Below are 12,500 nucleotides of genomic sequence, written 5' to 3' on the forward strand. Positions count from 1 at the left end.
TGTCTGTCTGTCTGTCTGTCTGTCTGTCTGTCTGTCTGTCTGTCTGTCTGTCTGTCTGTCTGTCTGTCTGTCTGTCTGTCTGTCTGTCTGTCTGTCTGTCTGTCTGTCTCTCTCTCTCTCTGTCTGTCTGTCTGTCTGTCTGTCTGTCTGTCTGTCTGTCTGTCTGTCTGACCACCCTGCTCTGTGTTGCAGGAAGATGCCAGAAGTGAGGCGGACGAGGTGTGGTTTCTTTGGAGATCACGGCTTTGACAACAAAATCACCAGCATGAGGGTACTCTACTCGACTCTTTCTACTGTACACTACTCTATTCTGTTATATTCTACTCTATTCTGCTCTATTCTGATCTACTCTATTCTACTATGTTCTGCTTTATTAGGGATTACGGATGCAAATTATATATAATCCGGCATGTTTACAAAGATGTTTAAACATCAATGTTCATTAATGTGCACTGTCCCTATTCAAAGATAAAGCATTTATTATTATTATTTGTTTGGTTGTACTAATCCGATTTAGTGTGTGTCTGTGTTTGTCTCTGTCTGTGCGTGCTTGTGTGTGTTCATGTGTGTGTTGGTGTGTGTGCGCGTGAGTGTCTGTGTGTTTGTGTTTGTGTGTGTGTTTGTGTGTGTGTGTGTGTTTGTGTGTGTGTTTGTGTGTGTGTGTGTGTGTGTGTGTTTGTGTGTTTGTGTGTGTGTGTGTGTGTGTGTGTGTGTGTGTGTGTGTGTGTGTGTGTGTGTGTGTGTGTGTGTGTGTGTGTGTGTGTGTGTGTGTGTGTGTTTGTGTGGGTGGCTGTTCTCTCTCAGACCATATTTGCAGGCCATGGTCCAAGCTTCAAGTTCCAGAAACAAGTCGCATCCTTTGAGAACATTGAGCTTTATAACATCATGTGTGGTACGTCCTGTATGATGGGCCCTGTGTGTGTGTGTGTGTGTGTGTGTGTGTGTGTGTGTGTGTGTGTGTGTGTGTGTGTGTGTGTGTGTGTGTGTGTGTGTGTGTGTGTGTGTGTGTGTGTGTGTGTGTGTTGCATCAGATGCCTCATGTTATAAATGTTCCTCAGCTCTGAATAACTGCATTTTGTTATAAACTGAAGCAATGACTGACATCCCTCCCGTCCTATCCTGGGCAGACCTGTTGGGGCTAAAGCCCGCCCCCAACAACGGCACCTATGGCAGCCTCAACGACATGCTGCGGGACCCGCCCTTCCTGCCCACCGTGCCACAGGAAGTGACCTCACCCTCACCCACCTCCCCTCCCAAAACCACCGTCACCTATGACCTGGGCTGCAGCTGTGATGATGAGGTAGTCTGCTACTGGTTCTACTGGGAGCTGCCCAGTACAGCCAGTCTGCTACTGGTTCTACTGGGAGCTGCCCAGTACAACCAGTCTGCTACTGGTTATACTGGGAGCTGCCCAGTACAACCAGTCTGCCACTGATAATACTGGTAATGCTACAGGCAGTACAACCTATGGCTGTGTCTCAATTCAGGGGACGCATCCTTCGAAGGACGCAGCCTTTACCCTGCGTGACGACACGCCGCTCCTGTCACCTAGCAACGCTGACAGCTGCGGTTCAAACCGGACGGCGGAGGAGAAATATGGAGCCGTTATATAATGATTATATAATATATAAAGTTAATTAGTTTAACGTTATGGGTAGTGTTAATATCATTGAACTTTAATATAATTAATAGTCGTTTTACATAGTTTTGTCATTAAATATGTAATTTGCTGCAGCTGCCGCTTCCGCTCTCTCCGACGCCATTTCTTAAAAAATCCAACGCGCAATGAATCTTGGGATATGTTGGGCCGTGAAGGATCCAGCCGGTTGACCCTTCAAATCCGTGAAAAGAAGGCTGCATTTCTCGGCCGCATTTGAAGGAACCTTCGAAATGGGACAGCCTTGACGCGCCGCTGTGACGCAAACGGTCTTCAAATGCAGGCTTCGAAGGATGCGTCCCCTGAATTGAGACGCAGCCTCTATCTTTCTTTCAGAACAAGGTGGAGGAGGTTTTCCAGCCCTTCAGCCCTGGGCCCGACGAAGGATACTCCTACAGTAAGACCAACACCGTGATAGAGGACAGACTGTAGCTGTGATGAAGGACAGACTTTGATAGAGGACAGACTGTAACTGTGATAGAGGACAGACTGTAGCTGTGATGGAGGACAGACTGTAGCTGTGATAAAGGACAGACTGTAGCTGTGATAGAGTACAGACTGTAGCTGTGATAGAGGATAGACTGTAGCTGTGATAGAGGACAGACAGTAGCTGTGATAGAGGACAGACTGTAGCTGTGATAGAGGACAGACTGTAGCTGTGATAGAGGACGGACTGTAGCTGTGATAGAGGACAGACTGTAGCTGTGATAGAGGACAGACTGTAGCTGTGATAGAGGACAGACTGTAGCTGTGATAGAGGACAGACTGTAGCTGTGATAGAGGACAGACAGTAGCTGTGATAGAGGACAGACTGTAGCTGTGATAGAGGACAGACTGTAGCTGTGATAGAGGACGGACTGTAGCTGTGATAGAGGACAGACTGTAGGTGTGATAGAGGACAGACTGTAGCTGTTATAGAGGACAGACTGTAGCTGTGATAAAGGACAGACTGTAGCTGTGATAGAGGACAGACTGTAGCTGTGATAGAGGACAGACTGTAGCTGTGATAGAGGACAGACTGTGATAAAGGACAGACTGTACATTTAGGGCGTTTAGCAGACGCTTTTGTCCAAAGCGACTTACAATAAGTATTTTGCCAAGCACTAACTATGATTCACTAGGTTAACCCATTCTCAGTTTACAACAAAGAAAGCTAGGGTAAGATGCTACACATGCTCAGTACTATTTTTAAGTGCCAGGACGTACAACTTACAATAAGTGACTAAGAGGGGAGAGTAAGGGCTGAGATGGGGCGGTGGGGGGTAAGGGGTGAGGCTATGCGAGCTCCAGGTGAACCCTGAACAGGTGAATCTTGAGTCTCTTATGGGAGCTGGTGAGTGACTCGGTGGTCCTGACGCCGGCAGGGAGCTCGTTCCACCTCTGCGGGGCCAAAACAGAGAAGAGGGGTGGCTTTGATGATCGACCTTTGGTTGCTTTTAGCGATGGCGCACCAGGCGTCCAGCTGAGGTAGTTGAGCTGAGCGCTCGAGCTGGTGTGTGGGCTGGTCAACGTTTGTAGGTTGGCGGGGGCAGTTCCCTGGACCGCCTTGTAGGCCCAAGGGTCGGGTATAAAGGGAGACCAGAGGGGGACTGAGTACAGAGCCTTGAGGCACACCAGTGTCGAGAGTGCAGGGTCTGGACAAGGAGCCTTTCCAGGTGACCTGATTGGCGCGGTTCGTCAGGTGTGATGTGAACCAGGATAGCGCAGAGTCAGCAATGCCGAGTTGGGCGAGAGTGGCGAGGAGGATCGGGTGGTTTTGGTGCTGAACACCGCGGACAAGCACGAAGTGACTCTGTCACCGCGAGGAGAGCCGTCTCAGTGGAGTGTGCGGTCTCGGAGCCTGCCTGGTGAGGGTCAGGCAGGTTGTTGTGTGAGAGATAGGAGGACGGTTGGTTAGAGATGGCAAGTTCCAGCGATTTAAAAAAGGAATGAGAGAAGAGTTATCGGACTGTAGTTCTGGATGTCGTTTGTGTGAAGGGCCGGTTTCTCGTGGAGCGGCTGACTCTGGCAGTCTTGCCAGTCTTGGCGTTGGGCAGCCAGGTGTGGGGGTACAGCGCAGAGCAGGGGGGGGGTCCCCTCCGGGGAGGGGACCCCCCCCCCCTAGAACCCTCTGCTCGGGAGGTGTACTAGATGAAGATCAGGATGTGTGGAGGACAGAGCTGCAGGCTGCAGCGGTGATGAGGCTGACGGTGTTTTCTACTAGACACCACCCACCTCCCGCTGGGCCGACCGGCCGTCATGTTCCCGACAGACTACATCCTCCTGCACCACCTGGACTTCATCAGCGGCTACAGCAGAGAGCTGGCCATGCCCCTGTGGACCTCCTTCACCCTGCTACGACAGGTGAGGCCCCGCCCCCTCACCCTGCTACGACAGGTGAGGCCCCGCCCCCTTACCCTGCTACGACAGGTGAGGCCCCGCCCCCTCACCCTGCTACGACAGGTGAGGCACCGCCCCCTCACCCTGCTATGACAGGTGAGGCCCCGCCCCCTCACCCTGCTACGACAGGTGAGGCCCCGCCCCCTCACCCTGCTACGACAGGTGAGGCCCCGCCCCCTCACCCTGCTACAACAGGTGAGGCCCCGCCCCCTCACCCTGCTACGACAGGTGAGGCCCCGCCCCCTCACCCTGCTACGACAGGTGAGGCCCCGCCCCCTCACCCTGCTACGACAGGTGAGGCCCCGTCCCCTCACCCTGCGACTACAGGTGAGGCCCCCCCCCCTCACCCTGCTATAGCAGGTGAAGCCCCGCCCCCTCCCCCTGCTACGACAGGTGAGGCCCCGCCCGCTCACCCTGCTACGACAGATGAGGCCCCACCCATTCACCTGTGTGTTTGTGTCAATGTTTGTGTGTGTGTGTGTGTCTGTCTTTCTGTGTGTGTTTGTGTGTGTTTTTGTGTGTGTTTGTGTTTGTGTGTCTGCAGGGCTTCACCCCCCCTCCCAGGGGGTCCGGAGGGGAGTGTGTCCGACCGGATCCCCGGGTTCTGCCGGAGCACAGCCAGAGCTGCAGCCTCTACAGCCAGACCCCCGAGACCGGACCCGGGTTCCTCTTCCCCCCTGGTGAGACCCCTACCCCACCTGACCCCCGTACCCCCCACGAACCTCTACCCCCAAGTGAGACCCCTGCGCCCCATGACCTTCTTCCCCCCACCGAGACCCCCACCCCCCAGACCCCCTACCCCCCAGACCCACTACCCCAAAGACCCCCTACCCCCCAGTGAGACCCCCTACCCCCCAGACCCTCTACCCCCCAGACCTTCTACCCCAGGGGTCAAACATACGGGATGATTTGAAAAAAAAAAGTAGGTCTCTAGTCCATTCCTGTGATGAGTTATGATTTCTTAAAGAAATAACCAAAATGCTCACTCCAGCCGCTAGGGGGCAGCCAAAATAAAAAAAGGAAGGAATTCCACACTTGTCCATGTTTCACCACAATTAAGAAGTTATCAAGGGCGACATCCCCATTAACAAAATGGGGTTTTCCAGGAAAAATGGACTGAGAATTATTGATTCAAAGAGGTGAATACGAAAGCAGTGTGCTTGGTATGTAATCAGCAAGTTTCAGTGCTCAAAGAATATAATATTCGGCGCCACTATGAGACTCATCAAAAAATGGATCATGTTATTGTGAGTGTGGTTGTAAAAACTGTAAATTTCATCAGAGCGCAAGGTCTGATTCACCGTCAGTTTGACACTTTTCATAGAGATAATGACATTCAGGCTGGCCTACCATACCACACTGAAGTACGGTGGTTAAGCCGAGGTGTTGTGCTTGCCAGGGTACCCCAAATTAACATCCCTGGCTGCAAAGGTTTTATCCATGTTTGGGACTACCTATCTTTGTGAACAGGTGTTCTCTGTAATGAACCTAAATAAAACAAAGCAAAGCTCAAGGTTAACAAACACACACTTGAAAGACATTGTGAAATGTGCTGCTACTCAGGATTGACACCTATAAATGTGTTGTGCTAATATAGATCCTTGTGATCCGTGATTATGTAGGCTACAAATGTAGGCTGAATGATAAAGCATAGTACTGAAAAACAAAGCTAAAGATTTGGAGTTGACGTAGGTTATTTTGCCATTATTTTACTGGTCCGGCCCACTTGAGACCCTTTCCCCCCCTACCCCCCTGACCCTATCCCCCCTAGTCCCCCTACCCCCCAGTGAGACCCCTACCCCCCAGTGAATGTGTGATGTATTCTATGGGGTGATGTATACGATGGATGATTGTATACGATGGATGATTGTATACGATGGGGTGATGTATACGATGGGGTGATGTATACGATGGGGTGATGTATACGATGGGGTGATGCTTATGATGGGGTGATGCTTATGATGGGGTGATGTATACGATGGGGTGATGCTTATGATGGGGTGATGTATACGATGGGGTGATGTATATGATGGGGTGATGTATACGATGGGGTGATGCTTATGATGGGGTGATGCTTATGATGGGGTGATGCTTATGATGGGGTGATGTAAATGAACGTGTGAATGTGTCCACAGAGCTGGCTGGGTCTGCTGAGTCGGCCTACGACGCATCCCTCATCACCAACACCGTCCCCATGTACCCCGCCTTCGCCAGTAGGTCTCACTCTGTCTCTCGCTGACGCAGCTGTGGTGGTGTAACCTGGTGGTGTGACCTGGTGGTGTGACCCGGGGGTGTGACCCGGGGGTGTACTGTGTGGTGGTGCAGGGGTGTGGAGCTTCCTGCAGGGGGTGCTGTTGGTGTATAACATGGTGTAGTGTGGTGGTGGTGTAACCTGGTGGTGTGACCCGGGGGTGTACTGTGTGGTGGTGCAGGGGTGTGGAGCTTCCTGCAGGGGGTGCTGTTGGTGTATAACATGGTGTAGTGTGGTGGTGGTGTAACCTGGTGGTGTGACCCGGGGGTGTACTGTGTGGTGGTGCAGGGGTGTGGAGCTACCTGCAGGGGGTGCTGTTGCGGCGCTATGCGGAGGAGCTGAACGGGGTCAACGTGCTGTTGGGGCCGGTGTTCGACCAGGACTACGACGGCCTCCGGGACACCAGCACCACAGAGTAAGGGCCAGAGGGGGGGGTGAAAGGTCAACCAGGGGGGGGTCACAGGTCACCCGGGGGTCAAAGGTTGACCTGGGGGGGGAGACAAACATAACACCAAATATATATGTATATATGTCTATATACACACAGCGTGTGTGTGAGTAAATCAAAGTCAATAGTATAAAATCCAGCACCATAAAATTCAAAACAGGTATACTCAAACAAAAAGGAATTGCGTGATTCTATGAACCTTGACCTCTCCCTTTGTCTCCTCCCCTCCCTCCCATAGGGCCCCGCCCCCCCTCCCCAGCCACTACTACGCGGTGGTGAGCAGCTGTGAGGAGGTCAACCAGACGGTGGACGACTGTGAAGGAGGTCTCAAGGTCTTCTCCTTCCTCCTACCCCATCGACAAGATAACGGAGAGAGCTGCAACGTGAGTCCCGCCCACCAGAGGGCAGCACTGTCCTGTCTTATGAAACTACGGTCCTGTCTAATGAAACTACGGTCCTGTCTAATGAAACTACGGTCCTGTCTAATGAAACTACGCCCTGTCTAATGAAACTACGGTCCTGTCTAATGAAACTACGCCCTGTCTAATGAAACTACGGTCCTGTCTAATGAAACTACACCCTGTCTAATGAAACTACGGCCCTGTCGAATGAAACTACGATCCTGTCTAATGAAACTACGGTCCTGTCTAATGAAACTACGGTCCTGTCAAATGAAACTACGGTCCTGTCTAATGAAACTACGGTCCTGTCTAATGAAACTACGCCCTGTCTAATGAAACTACGGTCCTGTCTAATGAAACTACGCCCTGTCTAATGAAACTACGGTCCTGTCTAATGAAACTACGCCCTGTCTAATGAAACTACGGCCCTGTCGAATGAAACTACGATCCTGTCTAATGAAACTACGGTCCTGTCTAATGAAACTACGCCCTGTCTAATGAAACTACGGTCCTGTCTAATGAAACTACGGTCCTGTCGAATGAAACTACGGTCCTGTCTAATGAAACTACGGTCCTGTCTAATGAAACTACGCCCTGTCTAATGAAACTACGGTCCTGTCTAATGAAACTACGCCCTGTCTAATGAAACTACGGTCCTGTCTAATGAAACTACGCCCTGTCTAATGAAACTACGGTCCTGTCTAATGAAACTACGCCCTGTCTAATGAAACTACGGCCCTGTCGAATGAGACTACGGTCCTGTCTAATGAAACTACGCCCTGTCTAATGAAACTACGCCCTGTCTAATGAAACTACGGTCCTGTCTAATGAAACTACGGTCCTGTCTAATGAAACTACGACCTGTCTAATGAAACTACGGTCCTGTCTAAGGAAACTACGCCCTGTCTAATGAAACTACGCCCTGTCTAATGAAACTACGGTCCTGTCTAATGAAACTACGCCCTGTCTAATGAAACTACGGTCCTGTCTGATGAAACTACGGTCCTGTCTAATGAACCTACGGTCCTGTCTAGGCAAGGCAAAGCAAGGCAACTTTATTCATATAGCACTTTTCATACACAAGGCAGACTCAAAGTGCCTCACATATAACATTGTCAATCAATAAAATAAAATAATAGATAAGGAAAAGAAAACATATGCAAAGAAATTAGTAAAATAGATCAGCATTTTAGAAAGTGCAATGTATTTAAGATCAGATCAAGATTTAAGATCTCTGGTACCCACGTCGGGACTCCAACCCGACCTCAAGGAATTTGGTACCCACTTCGGGACTCCAACCCGACCTAAAGGAACTTGGTCCTTTCTCTGGGACACCAACCCGGATTCTAGTCAATTTCGATTCTAGGACTTTAACCCAGATTCTAGGACTCTAACCCAGACACATGTCGGGACTCTAACCATGAACCAAAGGCCTTATTCTGTGACTCCAACCCAGACAGACGTCGGGACTCTAACCCAGACAGAACTCAGGCCTTTCTCTGGGACTCCAACCCGACCTAAAGGAACTTGGTCCTTTCTCTGGGACTCCAATCCAACCTAAAGGAACTTGGTCCTTTCTCTGGGACTCAACCCAGATTCTAGGACTCTAACCCAGACAGAACTTGGGTCTCAAACCCTTATCCTTTCTCTCTGGTATCAGATCATGTATCTTTCTGTTAAAGGGAAAGTTAAAATGGCATTTCAGCAATAAAATAGAAAATAAAGGCAAAGTGAAAAAAGCTTTTTAGAAAGTGCAATGTATTTAAGATTTAGCAGAAAGCTAAAGCAAATATGAAGGTCTTCAGTCTTGTTTTAAAGATGGTCAGAGTTGGGGCAAGTCTTAAATCCTCATGTTTCGTCATTACTCTGGGGATAATTAACAGATTGGTCTCAGAAGATCTTATTGGTCTAGAAGGCTTATGTAGTGGAAGCATATCAGTTAAATATTTTGGGCCTAAAACATGTAGGGATTTATAGGTTAGCAACATGATTTTAAAATCAATTCTCTGTCCTACAGGAAGCCAATGTAACGATTTAAGAATTGGTGTAATATGTTCACATTTTTTGGTCTTTGTAAGAACTCTAGCAGCAGCATTCTGAACAAGCCAAAGCTTCCTTAGAGTTTTTTTTGGGAGACCTGTAAGGAGACCATTGCAGTAATCAAGCTTACTAGTGATAAAGGCATTTACAAGTTTTTGTAAGTCTTTGGTGGACATGAGCCCCCTAAGTCTTGCTCCATTTTTAAGGTGATAATATGCAGATTTTGTAACTGATTTGATGTGACTGTCGAAATGTAAATCTGAATCCATGAAAACCTCTAGACTTCTGGCTTTGTTTGAGGTTTTCAGGAACAGAGAGTGAAGGTGTTGGGTTACTTTAAGCCTTTCCGCTGCAATTATCTCGGTTTTGTCCTCATTTAGTTGAAGAAAATTTCGGCACATCCAGTCTTTCACTTGCTCAATGCACTGGCACAGCAGATCTATGGGCCGATAGTCATTTGGTGATAGCGATACATAGATATGAGGGTCATCAGAATAGCAATGATGGTCAATATTGTTATTTTGCGTGGGAGCATGTAGATGTTGAATAAAGAGGGTCCTAAGATCGAACCTTGTAGGACACCGCATGGCACGTTGGTTGATTCTGATACAAAGTCGCCAATGGAAACAAAGTAGTTCCTATTTTGTAGGTAGGACCTGAACCAATTTAAGGCTGTGCCTGAAAGCCCCACCCAGATTTCTAACCTGTCCAAAAGTATTGTATGGTCTACAGCAGGGGTCACCAACACAGTCCGCGGGCACCAGGGCGCCCGCAAGGCCCATATGAGGCACCCGCGGGCCGGTTCTAAACATAGCACAACTTATTCTTGAACAACTCTTTCCCACGTTTTTTAAATCATTGTTGATAATTTTTGTGAGAAATCATTAACATGATCAGTGTCTTCACATAGATGATTATCATTAATCAATAATAATATTAATAATATATAACTAAAGGCAAACTGAGCTAATTTGTTATTTCAGAAGTGTATCAAACTGGGTGCCCTTCGTATGACGAAGTACCCATGAAGTAGCTCTCAGGTCAAAAAGGTTGGTGACCCCTGGTCTACAGTGTCGAATGCAGCACTGAGGTCTAGTAGCATAAGTATTGAGGTTTTGCCAGCTTCTGTGTTAAGACGGATGTCGTTTACAACTTTAATAAGGGCGTGCTGTGCAGGGGTCGAAATCCTGATTGGAAGGTGTCATAGCAACCAGTTGATGCCCAGGAATGGATTAAGTTGACAACTTTCTCAATGAGATTACTTATGAAGGGTAGATTTGATATTGGTCTGTAGTTGTTAATAAGTCAGGCATCTAGGCTCCGCTTTTTTAGAAGGGGTTTAATAACTGGAGTTTTCAAGGCTTTTGGAAAATTGCCTGACTGGAGAGAGTTGTTGACTATCTGCAATTTGTCTATTGCTAGGCAGTCAAAAACATTTGTAAAGAGGTTGGTAGGTAAAGTATCAAGGCAACAGGTGGATGGCTTTAGTTGTGTCACAGTTTCCACAAGAGTTTTAGGGTCTGTAACATTAAAGCAGGTCATCCCTGCCATGTTACTTTTGCCTGAACAGGGTGGTAGTCCAACATTTTTGTTTGAAGTCGAGATATTGAGGGCGCGTCTGATGCCTTCAATTGTATCAGTATAAAGAGCTGCAAACTCATTGCATTGCTGCATGGAATGGAGATCAGGTGGCATTTGTGTTGGGGGGTTAGTCAGTCTGTCAACAGTTGCAAATAGGGTTTTTGCATTATTAGTATTGGTTTTAATGATATTGGACAAAAAATGTTTCTCTAGCACTTTTTAAGTCTAAATTGTAGGCACGGAGACTATAGATATAGATATCATGGTGAATATGAAGTTTTGTTTTACGCCAGATGCGTTCAACCTTCCTGAATTCTTTTTTCTATGCTGTTACAGAAGCTGCTTTTCTCAAGGGAGCCTTTTGCTTTCCAGAAATCCTTTTACCTTATAAGGTGCAATTACATCTATGACTTTCAAAATTTTCAAATTAAAGTTTTCTACAAGATCATCAGCAGAACATGGGTTGAAAGGTGGTAGCAAGGAGATGGCCTTTTTAAAATGTACGTTAGAATCTTCATTGATACAGTTTTTTGACATTATTGGATTTTGTCTGTATGTCGGGAATAAAATATATATTACAGAAAACACAAATGTGGTCAGACAAGGAAGGATAAGTCATAGAGAGATCAGAAACATAGAGGCCCTTTGTGATATCCAGGTCTAGAGTGTGCCCCTTACAATGAGTAGCCTCTTTCGCATGTTGAAACAGTTCAAATGTGTACAAAATGTTTAAAAGTTTTTTTGCACACTTGTCATTCAAATCATCAGTATGAAAATTGAAGTCACCAGTTATAACTAGACAGTCAAAGTATGTGGATATGCTAGACAATAATGCTGTGAAGTCATAAAAAAAAATGTGCAGAGTATGTGGGTGGCCTGTAAATAATTAATAGGAGAACTCTGGGGGAGCATTTCAATACAGCACAAAGGTATTCAAATGATGGAAAATCCCCAAATAACATCTGATTCCCCTGAAATACCTTTTTTAATATAGCAGCAACCCCTCCACCTCTTTTTCCAGATCTACATGCATAAAAAAAGTTATAGTTGGGAGGAGCTGTCTCTATCAGAACGGTTGCACTGTTAATTTGCTCCAGCCATGTTTCAGGTAAAAACCTAAAATTCAGTTTAGAAGTTGTCATAAAATCATTAACTAAAAATGATTTGTTATTAAGAGACCTAACATTAAGTAGATCCATCCTGATGGTGTTGTTGATAGGCTTTAAGGTTGTTTTTGGTTTGGAGGCAATAGGTATGAGATTTGTGAGGTTAGCAGTGTGTCTAAGTTTCCCTTTGTTTACTCTCTTAGTGGTTACAGCAGGAATGCAAAAGTTGCCCTGTTTTGACGTTGGCAACCTAGGTTTCAGCAGATTATGCGAAACTTCCTTTATACTGTGTCTACGGCTGAACCCTTTTTTGTCTCAGTAATACTCAGGACTACTATCAGTACGGGGGCGGGGCTGGGGCGCCATCCTCTTGGGTGTCATCAGCCTGTGGCCATGACCTGGCGATGCTATCATTGACACAGATGCAAGTTTGATGCCAACATATTCCAGTTTCTTAAATTCAGCTGGAAAATCGCAAAGGGAGGAGACATTGGAGCTGGAGTTGTTGTGGCTATGGGAGAGATGAGGCTGGACGTCATCGTCGATGGGGGAATGCAGAGGAGGGGGGTGGCCGTTCCTCGCCAAGCCAGCGTCAGCGATGGGGGAGGGCACAGTGTCGATGGCGTTGGGCGGGCTG

At 47.5% G+C, this 12,500-nt stretch overlaps 1 protein-coding gene across 1 annotated transcript in view; it reads left to right on the plus strand.

Annotated features, from left to right (window-relative positions):
* Positions 1-12,500, plus strand: part of enpp2l (ectonucleotide pyrophosphatase/phosphodiesterase 2-like) — a 34,889-nt gene that overhangs the window by 18,727 nt on the left and 3,662 nt on the right. Inside the window, exons 16-24 of the mRNA XM_056582601.1 lie at positions 193-271; positions 805-892; positions 1,128-1,300; positions 1,994-2,054; positions 3,861-4,000; positions 4,581-4,716; positions 6,172-6,249; positions 6,576-6,702; positions 6,974-7,118. Of these exons, the coding sequence (XP_056438576.1) occupies positions 193-271; positions 805-892; positions 1,128-1,300; positions 1,994-2,054; positions 3,861-4,000; positions 4,581-4,716; positions 6,172-6,249; positions 6,576-6,702; positions 6,974-7,118 (1,027 nt within the window). The remainder of the gene's footprint in view (positions 1-192; positions 272-804; positions 893-1,127; positions 1,301-1,993; positions 2,055-3,860; positions 4,001-4,580; positions 4,717-6,171; positions 6,250-6,575; positions 6,703-6,973; positions 7,119-12,500) is intronic.

This window comes from Gadus chalcogrammus, chromosome 22 (genome assembly GCF_026213295.1).
Source record: "Gadus chalcogrammus isolate NIFS_2021 chromosome 22, NIFS_Gcha_1.0, whole genome shotgun sequence".
In the NCBI taxonomy this organism is placed as follows: Eukaryota; Metazoa; Chordata; class Actinopteri; order Gadiformes; family Gadidae; genus Gadus; species Gadus chalcogrammus.